The 13,559-nt window shown below is 36.2% G+C and overlaps 1 protein-coding gene across 1 annotated transcript in view; it reads right to left on the reverse strand.

The window, feature by feature from the left end:
• Nucleotides 1–6,026: 6,026 nt before the first annotated feature.
• Nucleotides 6,027–13,559, reverse strand: part of NDUFS4 (NADH:ubiquinone oxidoreductase subunit S4) — a 48,931-nt gene continuing 41,398 nt past the window's right edge. The window contains exons 4-5 of the mRNA XM_065662865.1: nt 10,583–10,656; nt 6,027–6,235 (exon numbers count right to left, since the gene is read on the reverse strand). Coding sequence (XP_065518937.1) covers nt 6,132–6,235; nt 10,583–10,656 — 178 coding nt within the window. The 3' untranslated portion in view covers nt 6,027–6,131. The remainder of the gene's footprint in view (nt 6,236–10,582; nt 10,657–13,559) is intronic.

Below are 13,559 nucleotides of genomic sequence, written 5' to 3' on the forward strand. Positions count from 1 at the left end.
GACAACTAAGGCATGCTAAAAGACAACTGTTTCACTTGACAGACATGCTAAGAATTTTCTCATCTTCTCTACCTAATAACAGAGAAATTTAAATATCTTCCAGTATTTATAGCACAATACCAGAATAAACAGTTTTCTTTACTACTTCTGACTGAACAATAAAGAATAATTGTAATTATTTATCAAGTCAAGCCATTGTTTTACCAAGATGTGTCTGGAGAGTAAACTGTACATACAGTATGAAAGTAGTTAATCTTCATTTAAATATTTCTGCAATATTAGACAATACTCTTTAATCATAGTATCATAGGACAATTTGGGTTGAAAGAGATCTCTAGAGATCATCTAGTCCAAACCCCTGCAATGAACAGGGACATCTTCACCTAGATTAGGTTGTTCAAAGTCCGGTCCAACCTGACCTTGAATGTTGCAAGGGCTGGGGCATCTACTACCTCTCTTGGCAACCTGTGCCTTTAAATATCAAAAGGCCACATCAAGGTCTCCCCAGAGCCTTCTCTAAGCTGAAAAACCCCAACTCTCTCAGCCTTTCCTCACAGGAGAGGTGTTCATCCCTGTAATCACTCTTGCGGCCCTCCATTAGACGCACTCTAGCAGGTCTACATCCTTCTTGTACTGGGAACTTGAGAGCTGAACACATTACTCCAGATGGGGTTTTATCAGAGCAGAGGTGCAGAATCATCTCCCTCAACATGCTGGCCACTCTTCTGTGGAATTTAGGCCATATGTATGTATCTGAATACAATAACCTGTTTTAAAACATCTGATTATCACTGAAGATCATGACAGTAGTAAATCTCCATCAGTTTCTGTTGGTGGTGATTTCATTCCTTTGAAGACTATATTTAGTTAATCACAGAACACCAACAAACACAACAGCATGAATGTTTGAATGCCATACTGGCAAATGGTACCAAGAACGGCCATTGTGTGTCAGATCTGGATATCCACCTGAACAAACTCAGTTTTCACAGTGGCTAATAGTGACTATGAAAGAATGTAAAAACAGGGCTCATGCAAGGACACTCTTTCCAAGGTATCAGCAGCCTTTAGCTCAGGGATTTTTCTAAACTGAATACTGTGTTATGTTTAATGCAAACTTCTATTGCATTCATTGCTTGTGCTGGATTTGAGACAGTGTAAACTTAAGTTTTGGGAATCAAAACATTGCCAATGGATTTCAAAATCTGCTATGTGAAGACGTACTTGTTTTTTAACTGCATCCTCTCAAGCATGATCTGCCTACACATGAAAAAAGTGAGTAGCTAGCTATACACTATTCTCTGTATCAGTTGTAATTTTAGAGGGGACTACCATAATCATCCTCAGTTCCCTCACCTGTATACTGAATTCACCTTTTTGCTCCTCAAACAGAAGACAATTGCATCTTAAGCATGCTGTAACGTGGTAAGAGTCCTTTTTGAAAGCCTTCTTTAAATCCAAATAATCTATCTGATCACCTTGTTCCCATATTCACGAGCTCCTCTGAAGAACATGAATTACATCTAAACCAGCCAAATGGATGCATTATTTCTGTATCGTATCTGCTTACAGCTCTATTTGTCAAGACCTGTCACCTGTTCAGGTAGTTAGTTTTAAGCAAATGTTTAAGCCACAGACAGTTACATAGTTTCAAATCTGAATTCCATCTGAATTCCATCAGCACTCTCACAAGACTACTCTCTGGCATTTGTGTTTATTCTAATCAACTTGTCCAAGAAGGTTTTCATTCATATTTTCTGTGCAGGAAGGGTTCAAGGCCGGTACCTTTACCTTCCCTTGTGATGAACGTGGATGTGAAGAATCACATTTTAAATCCAACTGAAATCCCCATTTTAATATCATTTCAAAATAATTTGTTTTTTTCCATTAAGTTGCTGTGGGCATAGTTGTTTGAGTAGTCCTGTGCAGTTGGTGATATACCCCAGCATTAATGAAGGACCAATTAAAAATAAATCCTTTTCAGAATGTAGCAATAAGAACAAGGGCTTACCATAAGAAGAAGACATACCATAACTCACTAAACACCTGTCTGAAGTTACCTTTTTAGGTTATTGCAGGTTTCTTTGCACTTTGTTTGAAATAACAAAGTATGTTGGTATGCCGAGTAACCAAACATAAGGTCAGATAACTGTATCTCTGGCAAAACCAAACTTCACGAGTCCCTGGTGTGAAATCAGAGACAAAAGCTAAAATCAGTCCAAATTAGCTTCTCCTTTTCTACCATATGACAAAACTTTGCAGATAAGGGTAATTAAATTTTCCATTTCATACTATGACTTAATAGTCTGATTTGTTTTAAATTATCCATCAAACTGCTCAGTTAAGGAATACACTGCTAGAAATCTGAAACTGTGCTTTTAGTTTCCTGACAGTCTCTAGGTTCCATTTCAACATCATGATTTTGAGAGTTGCGGGACTTTTGTTGTAATAAAAAAATTTGTTCATTGGAATTATGAGTGCTACCAAACTTCAAAATAACTTCATATCCTGCAAATGTCATTTTATCACAACAGAACTATGCAAAATATATCAAAGTATTTGCAGGCATGCACCCACATTTTCAGGGAGTCTTACATGGCAAAGTAAGTTATTATCTGTACTCAGAAATAGAATGGGGATCATTAACTTCCATCATTTCTATTTGGCTTACATAAAAGAAACACAAAGATTAGAACCATTCTGACCATTCAGAAGATAGCTAAACAGGGCTGGTTTGGAGTTTGTTTTTCTATGGCTCATCACAGAATTATTTAAAAGGTATATATTTAACAGAGCAGAATTCACTGCAAGGAACCTGTAGAAAATGTGGTAGGAAGGATGAAATGCAAATATTAGATAAAATTTAAAAAAGGAGGTTATTATTAAAGCCAAACTTTCACCAAAATATTTCTGGTGCTGCAGTGGCCGGCCTTTCAAAACTCATGTATGAAAATCCTTATGCGGTCATCTAAAAAAAAAAAAAACAAGCTATGTGCTACATACTGTATAGAGCTGACGGAAGTACACGTAGTAGCATATGGGAGGAAAAAGACAATAATGATGCTGCTTTCCTGAAATAAAGAACTTTCACCAGACTTGACCCAAGTAATCCAAATCTCACTGTGACGTGTAGCTGTCTGAGACAGCTATGACAGGTAAGAACCTTTTTTCAGAAAGCTGGTGATGCCATGGACGAATTTGCTAGAACTGGGAAAGGACTTTGTCCAGTAGCAGAGTTCTTCCTCCAGAACTTCACAAAGTATTTCTACATGAGTCCAACTATAAACCACTTTGTATCAGCCTGTTAATTTTTTGTGTAAGACTTCCCACAATAATTACACTAAAAGTATGTAAAGAAGACCTCTCAAATCTACGTAGCTCAATGTAAGATTGTGAATGTAACATCTATGTAAGGCTCCTCTGCAATGCTGGCATGAAATTGTCTTTAGTTCTTTAATATTCTTTTGGTTGCTACTGCCACGTAAGGCGGTAACATACCTCAGATGCATGCAAATCTCACTGGGTAAAGATCACGTTCTATTTGTTTGAGAGCTTTAAACTTTTTCTTTCCCCAGCATTGATTTTGATACTTCCAGAAGTTTGAAATCTTACTGCCATGAAAGTTTTGATTAGTTGGATGCAGCACAGCTACATCTACCACCACATCTAATCTAACTCAGCATTTGTATTAGCCTTCAGTCCTCAGAATCTCTTTATATTTCTATTTTCAGATCAACAGTTGAGAATACTAAAAAGACAAATTACAGTAGTTTACCTGTAGTGCCTTTTGCTTTGACATGCTATAGATTTGGAAGCAATTTTGCCTGTCGTAACACACTGCAGAATAGACAGAAGCTGGAGTTCACCAATGAATCATTCACTTCTGAAGATACTTAACTAAAGATGGTCAAATTATCTTGTAAAATTTCAGTTTCAGCCTAGTGCTGTAGTATTCTGGTAAGTTAATGGAAGGGTAATGAAGTTTAGTATCTAGTAAATTTTTTTGCCTATAAAATATATTCATACTGGTACCAGTCCTCTGCAAGCTCTTGCACGCCACTTCTAGGGTTTGAAGACAATAGTGATGACAATCAATACTCTTCCACTGTCAAAATGCTCGTTCTTAAGAAGCCATCCAACAGGTGAAAAAATCCAAGTTCTAGGAAAGCGATAGGAGAAAAAGAAGGTAAGAAGGTCTGCGTTCAAACACAGCTTCAAGGTGGGCTGCACAGTGCAGACCCATAATGAACATACGCATTTTAAAGAAGGGAAAAAAAAGCTTTCTTCCTCAAAGAGGGATTTACAGAATTCTCCTTTGAATATTCCCATTACCTTAATAGCAGAAAAAAAAAGAAAAGAAACTGTGCTCTGGAACTGATTTTAGTTTAGATATATAGATTAGTATAAGTAATATATATATATAAGTATATATAAGTTATATATAAGTACAGATTAACATACAGCAATTTCATACATTTGGTGTCCAATGATAATGATAATAGGCATCAGTTTCCCTGGACTACATAATTTCAAAAACCAAACTATGCATCTGTTGCATTAGATATCCAAGCACTTTTAGATTTTAATGTTGACAATCTTATAAAGCTTGAAAACCTTTAAATTACGTTCTTGTACTTGCAAAAGAAGAAAAAAACCAAACCAGTGAATGGCTTTTCTTATTACTGTCTCCTTTGTAAGATCGGAATATTAAGCTTAGCTGGAATACAAAGACGCAGTAGATTCTGGATTGTTACAATTCCAGTTTGGTCACTTTGGCATTCTTGGAGGACTTTAGGCTTCACTGCACAATGCAGCATTCAAAACTCAATAGGAAGATGAAGTGGAATAACAGTTCTTGTCTGTGATACAAAAATAGTGACATCAGCCAACTGGCCGATTACACTGAAAATGGGTCAAAACCAATGATTTCAACAAACGTTAGCCAGCATATAGGGCAGCTATATATACATGTATGAAGCAAGAGTATAATAAAATCTGGGCAACACAAGGTACTTTTATGCTTTCTTTCAGCTAGAATTAGTGCACAGCACTTACAATATTCTTTATATCTGTGTAGAGAGAGCTAATTTTGTAGCTGCTTCTTTTGTGACCGCTGGGATAAAACTCTTGGATGCATACAGAAAAGGTGTATCCTCCCTCAGTTTGTAATAGATTTCACTGATTATGTGTCAATATCTCTATATGTTAAGTCAAAGCGAAAAGTGAATAAATTAAAAGCCATAGATACGTGACCAAGAATTCCAAACATGATGTTTTGCACAATTTGCAAATCATTAATTGAGTTTAGGCTATTAACAGAGTTTAGGCTATATATTTGATGTAAAGGCTGAGATGCTATCACCACATCTCGTTAGGCAACAGGAAACCTCAATGCAGATAAACGTGTAACTAGCATTAAAAAAAAACAGAACTACAATTATATAATTAGTATATGCTGATGCTGTGTGAGGCACTCGACACTTCTGACTTAATCTATGAATACTGAACTGTCTGAGTTTCACTTTTGAAGAACATCACAGAGAAAACCTTGCAATCTAAGTATTTTGGACTAAATCTCACCTATATCCAAAACAAACCCCAGTGTTCTCTACTCCAGTCATGAATGCTTCTGGAATATTAATCTGGGCAAAGAGGAGGTTATAAAATACACACTTCTACATAACAGTCCAAGTTATACTTAAATGTTAAGTTTTATATATCATACTTTGTTCTTCAATTGACAAACACCTCTTGTATAGAAAGAAAAAAACCCAGCTTCTATTGAAATAATTTCTATGTGCAAGGTTGGTAAGTTTAAACAAGACAGTGAATATAAAATTATCATCAAAGATCAACCATGATCTTTAAAGTTGCAGCTGATTTTAAACATTCCTTTTGCTAGATTCCTCATACAGCAATTTTTTAGAAGTATGAACACTCCAAATCTCCTCTATTTATAGGGAAGTTTGTAACAGGTTCAATTGGAGACATCAAAAACATTTTAAATAGACATCACAAGATGCATCTGTAGTTTAAAGGTCAAATTTATTAGGAGATTAAGAGATGTGTTATACATGGACTATAAATATAGCACAGCTGACTTCATTCACAGTCAGACAGCCAATGCCAACCTATTTTGTAGACACCCTTGTTCTTTTGTTCCAAGAAAAGTTTGCACCATAAGACTTGGATTTAGGTTTTGGAATCTTCTTCTCTTCAACGTCATAGCTCCAGCCTGGAGGTTACAAGGGAAATGGTGGGGGGGAGACAAGAAACAAAGAGAATTCTAAATACTTTTAGCATATGATATATAGCAAATACAATGTAAACCTTTTAACTTCAATCTTTTTCTCCACGTTGGCATTCACTAGTTTATTCCTTTCTAGCTGGCAGCAGAGAATACTGAAATGCCATAGGTGTGACATATGCCCGTTCTCTCAGTTGATAAGAGTTCACCATACTACATATCTCCATGTTCTTTACTCCTGCAAAAAAACTTGACAGTCATCAGTGAAAATCTCAAGAGGGAACACTGACTGTCCTTCCAGTTCATGGTTCCACGAGTCCATAGCATCATGGAAGCACCAAGGCTCTGTGTATGCTTGGACAGGAAATGAAAATAAATGAAAATAAAGATAAGGAAACGTAGAAAAAACATAGAACCACAGAATGGTTTGGGTTGGAAAGAACCTTAAGACCATTTAGTTTCAACCTCCTGCCATTGGTAGAGATGCCTCATACTAGACAATGTTGTCTAAGGCTCTGTCCAGCCTGGCCTCGAAAACTGCCAGGGATGGAGCATTCATCACTTCCTTGGGCAACCTGTGCCAGCACCTTACCACCCTCACCATAAGGCTGGGAGAGAATGGAGACCTTAGAAAGCTAGAGAAAATATAAGGGTGGGAGGACCAAAGAAAGGAAAAGCAAAGAAAAAACTTCAGCATTAGAAAGGAGTTTAATACTTAACATTTTTAAAAGAACATGAAAGATTAGGAGTAAAAGGAAAGAGAATGAAGTGATAGAAGACAAGTAAATTACGTGATAGTTAAGCAAGAGAAATGCTAAAAAATGTCAGAAAGGAGGAGGTGGAGACATTAGTGTTTATGTAAATCAAAATGCAAATTGGTTGCAGCCTCCAGGTGCCTGGAAAGGTGCCAGGGCAGCACTCAGTATTCCAAAGTTTGGTCTCTTTAGCTGCAACATTTCACTCAAAGTTGAGATACCTGAGTTGAAGTTAGAAGTGGTTAAAGTATGCAGTTTTAACTAGTACTGATAAGATGGTACTTTTCTTCCTTAGTTTTAAAACAAAAGCTTAAAAAGTCCTAAAAGGTTTAACATATATCTAAATTTTTACATTTAAAATGTTCACAGAAAATACTCAAGATACAGCTACACTTCAAAACATGTTTCGCAAGATACACAATTTTGTGTACTCGCATGTCACACAAGAATCACCTTCATGTTTATTAGGCTGAACCAACAGTAATTTACAAGTTAACTATTGTCTATGAAAAATACTGGAACAGAGGTTTTACAAACATATTCTTTCCATCTGTGAGAGCACTGGCTTTCGCCTTCTGTCCTGATTAAAAATGTAAGCTTGAGTAAACAGCCAGAACTAGATCCAGGGACAGACTTTGGTATTGCAACATTCAGTATTATAACACCTAACATTGATGCATTTGGCTGCTGGAATGTAATCTACAGCATCAGGTTATTGCTTCATCTTTTTATACACTAGATCAAGAGGAGCTGAGTGCCTCCAAAAGAGATTTGCGACTGCCAGCACAATGACTTGGGCTGCAATACCTATCCAAAATACACAGTGTTAGTTACATCTAACTTTGGATTGCAAGAGGTCACCATATGTGATAGGTTTCAAACTCTGGAACAGTCTGCTTCTGTGAGGCACCTTAGCTTGTTCATGACAGATAGCAGAGGTCACTTTGATACAAATAAGACAACGGTGAGGGAGGTTATTCTTGGCAGAATCCTGCCATACAAACCAAGTAGATAGAAAGCAGATTTCATCGTCTCTGGAAGAACATCACCAGACTGAATGGCCAAGTATTAAACCTCTCTATCCTTGCATGTTTTTAAAAACTGCCTTAGTGATACCAGACAGCACAAAAAAGAATTTAGGTTGACAGGCTAAACTCTTTATTTCACTCAGTTACAGGTGTTTCCTCCTTGCCTCGACTTCAGGCCATCCTCAGCTGTCACATTTTGGACAGAGATCTCTCCCTTTACTGTATTCAGTGCTGTTAATCCAACATTTGAAAACACATGGGACAGGCAGAAAGACAGCTTGCCTCAGCTTCCTGAAATACTTAGGCGAGAAAGAATCTTGGGTTTCCCAATCATAGCAGAACCCCTGCAATATCTAGGATTTGCAGAAATTAAATTTTAGGTTCTCAAGGAACTCTGTAATGGAAAACTTAGTTGGTTCACATGGGAAGGGCAAACAGGTAAATATGTGTGTTCCTAGACTTAGACATGTTTCAGTAACACCTCAGTTTAGAAGTTCCATTGTAAATGTGTAGCTATGTTTCTCATTCCTTCTTAAAAGCAGAGCTAAATATCGAGAAATTGTATTTTCAGCTACATCTGATACTGCAGCTTTTACTACAGAAAATACTAGGGACATATCATACACATAAAACCAAGCCACCTTAAATAAATAGAATAACAAGCCTTTAGTTCAGTTGGTAGAATTTCTTTCTAGTTTTCCTGCTCAACGGAGATTCATTACTAACTCAGTGAAGGCCTAGACTTTCTACACTGAACAAATCAGGTTATTTTACTTGAATCTTCATTTCAAAGGACAAAACATAACATGTACACAGACATGACATAACTAGCTCATTAATATAGTGTTATATAGGCCAGGATTCAGTCTTTTTCCCCTTTCAGGCTGAATCTCCAAAGAAAAGTAAAGCAACAACAGATTCTTCCAAATTTCATATCTGTTCATAAAAGATTACAAAACACTAGTAAAATGGCACATAATTGGTGCAATTTTGATATCAATCAAATACCATATACGCATTAATATCAATGCGTATATGAAGATCCTGTTAATTTCTAAAACTGAATACGATTTATTTTTCAATAAAATTAAGACTATAAAATTAAAAAAAGATCCACTCAAAGAGGAATAGAGGAATTCAATTCTAGCCTTTACCAATTAAAAGTGTAAATATATTGTACATTAAAAGGTTTAGCTTCTTATTTGTATAAGTTAACAGACTTCCCTTGTTTTTTGGATGTACAACATAAGCCATCTAAGAATTTTATACAATTTGATCTGACCAGGAATCTACTATCTAGCAGTTGAAAGCTGCAGACCACAGGGAAGACTTCTGAAGAAGCTTACATTCCATCTGCATTATTTCTGGCTTTAACCCAGTGAAATTAATCTTTCTCACATCCACAAGCACTAAACATCAGTCCTAGGCCTCTAAGGAAAATATAATTGATTAAAAAAACCCCAAACAAAACCCCTAAAATGCAGAGAAAAATTCATACCATCACATAAAAGGACTGATGAATATTCAGAAGGCTGAAATTATGGATACTGCTTGTGGTACTATAATTTCGTGGAAAATACAATTCTAAATAATCAAATATATTTACCGGTAAGAGTTCTTCCAATACATCATTAGCATTAAAGATATTAAGTAATTATACTGGCTTTTCTACCACCTTTTTCTCAAATATGTACAAGTGTTAAGTGTTTAGACTTTATCAATGTACGTGGGGAAAGTTACATATAATTTCCTCAATCTATAACTTCTGCAAGGGGGCACTGGAGGGGGAGGTGCTGATCTTCTCCTTCAGTTCAGACTGGACATTAGAAAAAGGTTCTTCACTGAGAGGGCGGTCAGTCCCTGGAACAGGCTCCCCAGGGAAGCGGTCACAGCACCAACACCATCAGAGTTCAAGAAGTGTCTGGATGACGCTCCTAGTAATATGACTTAGTTTTAGGTAGACCAGCAAAGAGCAGTGAGAGTTGGACCTGATGGTCCTTATGGGTTCCTTCCACCCTGAGATATTCTATGATTCTGATACAAGCAACACAGCCAAAACTGAAGTCCAACATGCTTACTTGGTAGTCACCTAGTTTTATTTTTTTCTGATTACTGCTCATTATTATTCACAAGGCTTCTGACAGTCTTTCTTTAACCAGAATCCAGATGTTCATATTAAGCCTCCAGACAGAAATCCCACTGCCATGTAGCCGGGACCCCGAGCATAGGATACTCCTAAAGTATTGATATTAATTTTTCTCCAAGGCCCGAGCAGGCTCAGTTCTCATTCAAACCACAGATACTGACAAAAGCATCACAACAGTAATACCAAGAAATTGGAACATTTTTCCAGAAAGCAGAAAGCCTAGGCTCAATGCCTTTAGCACCATAGGAAATATCCCCCTCACAGTTTAGTTTTCCTCCTCCTCAAGTGGAGCATTAATGGTCTGCCAATATTGTGAAATAAAGGGAAGGTGCTTTATTCTCAACTTTCACTGTTGTTAGATCAAGATTGTCTACAGAAAGATGAAACCACCATACCCAATACGTACCATTTTTTTCAGCAAAAGCAATGGCATCTGCTTTAGTAGAGAAAGTAAGAACCATGTTGGATAAAGGATCAGCTCTGTAAGAAATGAAGATGACAAATTTTAAGCACATCTGAAATACAAAATAATTATATCTGTATCCTAAAGGCTAGTCACACACTCTATTACACCACTTTTTGTAACACACCACCTCACAAGCCATTCAGAATTTTTACTTATTTCCAGGATTAACACACTCTGCAGAGTATTGTTTCAGTCTTTCAGTCTGTTACTCTTTGCCCAGTTCCTTGCAGAAATTAGTATTTAAGTTTTTTATTAGACAAACATGTCTAACCATGTGCTAAGGTTATAGTAACTGCTCTGCAATAATCTTTTCATTTTAAAGCTGTCTCCTTTTGGATAACCAGGAGGCTTAAGTTAATGTTGAAGATTTCAAGGAAACCTGGAGTCTGTAGAGCAGCTAGGGGAAGAATAGTCTTAAAAAGAAAAGACCAGAATATCAAAGTGATCAGAGCAGGAATTAATCAGAGACTGAAAAGTACATAAAAAGCTTCAAGAGTTCAGCTTTGTCTGAGGTCACACGACCTCCACAGATCCTTGCAGTACAGCAAGCAGATCGAAGGCCACCACTGAAAATGAAGCTCAGAAATGAAAACTGCTAGCTAACTAAATACACAGTGGTCAGTTTTAGATGATTAGTTATTCCTCAACTGCATTACTGAAAGGAATCAAACAGCTATATGGGGAAAAAAAAAAAAAAAGGGAGAAAATCTCAGTTAAAAAAACAAACAGCCATCCTTGTTGCTATAAAGGCTCACTTTAAGAACAGTGACAAACAATGAAAAAAAGGGGTTTCTAAAAATGAATCTACAAAATTTCAGAGAAATAAATATACTGGTTGTAGCAGCACAATGACTAGATAATGCTTCCTTGAGACAACACTGCATAGGAGTCTGGGGGACAACCGGGACAAGAAGACCAAATTGCAACAAACTGTTGAAGGAGCTGCCTCTCAACTGTTTTCTCTTTGAAGATAGAAGGGTAAATGAAAAGAAAAAGCAACCAAAGATACACTGAACTCTCTACAATAAAGGACAAAGCCTGTGACTGGGGAAGGGGGAGGGGGAATCTAGCTTCCAGCAAAGACAACAATGTAATTTTATCTGATGTACACATGGAAAAATGGAGTTCACTATATATCCAATATATTCCCCAATAAAAAAGAAAAAACAAAAAAGGATAAAGGCAGAAATTACACTTTCACAAGCTACTAAGATGTCTCTCTTACAGACATTTACAGATCTTATAAAGGCAGTGAGGAGAATCAGAAACGAAGAATTACTCCATGATGCAAGCAAAGGAGAACCAAGTGAAGCAAATATATTGCAATACTGTGACAACTTTTGCTTATCATTCTTCTCTTCCATGACTGCGGCTGGAAAAATCTTCTCAACACTACTAAGACAATCATAGAATCATGGAACAGTTAGGGTTGGAAAGGACCTCAAGATCATCCAGTTCCAACCCCCCTGCCATGGGCAGGGACACCTCACACTAAACCATCTCACCCAAGGCTTCGTCCAACCTGTCCTTGAACACCGCCAGGGATGGAGCATTCACAGCCTCCCTGTGCAACCCATTCCAGTGCCTCACCACCCTCACAGTAAAGAACTGCTTCCTTACATCCAATCTAAACTTCCCCTGCTCAAGTTTCAACCTGTTACAAAGAACAAAGAAGTTTAAGTCTGAAGTGTACTGAGAGATGAATGCCTGTGCAGTACTGCAAGTTTGGCAAAAACTGTCCAGAACAGAGGCGGTTTGGGCATGAGGACTGTGCAGAAATTATTTGTTCTGTTTTCACGTGGGATCATCCCTCATCCAATCTAAATGCAGGCTGGTTTTTTTATATTTCTTCCCATAAATGAGCTATCCATGTGTTTAAACTTGTGATAACTTGTGAGCAGACTGGAGCTCAGGATGGCCAGCATGATGACCCAATAGTGTCAGTAATAGCAGTGCTGCAGGATTTCTTATGCATGCCCTAAGCTTTCTCAGTCACTACAAACTCAGATCCCCCATTTTGTTTTCTTATGAGATCTTGCACAATGAAAACCATGCACTTCCCCTGTTTCTTTGTTCACAGCTTTATAGTAAAAGAAGTGCTCAAGAACTATCCATAGGCATTCCTGTAATGAAACTTCCACATTACAAAAAAGCCCCCAACAAGCCAAACCAAAACCAAACAAACCACAGGTCCATTTTATTTAGATCTTCAACTGAATAATTTTCACTGGGAAAAAAATACATACAAGAAACAGCAAATTCAACAACAACAACAACAACAATGCCAACAAGACTCTAAAATTACCGAAATACAGCAAAGACCTACAGGTAAATAAGTATATTGAGTTCAGAGGACAAGAACTCTAATCCCTTAGTCCCACAGTAAACTCACTCCAGGACATATTTAACATACAGGTAAGACCCTTAATACCATGGTTTATTTTCCTGGATGGTTTTATTTAGCACAAATGGTTTTAAAAAAAAAATAAAAAAAAAATAATAAAAAAAAAAAAATAAAAAAAAAAAAAAAAAAAAAAGTAAAAAAAAAAAATAAAAAAAAAAAAAAAAAAAAAAAAAAAAAAAAAAAAAAAAAAAAAAAATTAAAAAAAAAAAAAAAAAAAAAAAAAAAAAAAAAAAAAAAAAAAAAAAAAAAAAAATTAATAAAAAAAAATAAAAAAAAAAAAAAAAAAATAAAAAATTATAAAAAAAAAAAAAAAAAAAAAAAAAAAAAAAAAAAAAAAAAATAAAAAAAAAAAAAAAGAAAAAAAAATTAAAAAAAAAGAAAAAAAAAAAAGAAAAAAAAAAAATATTAGAAGATATATAGATAAAAATGTTTTAACTGTTAGAAAGGTTAAAAGCCATTGTTTTGACTGAGATCATGCAAAATCCCACCCAGAAAGTAATTTGTCTGGGGAGG

The sequence above is a fragment of the Lathamus discolor genome, chromosome Z, assembly GCF_037157495.1.
Source record: "Lathamus discolor isolate bLatDis1 chromosome Z, bLatDis1.hap1, whole genome shotgun sequence".
NCBI classification, from domain to species: domain Eukaryota; kingdom Metazoa; phylum Chordata; class Aves; order Psittaciformes; family Psittacidae; genus Lathamus; species Lathamus discolor.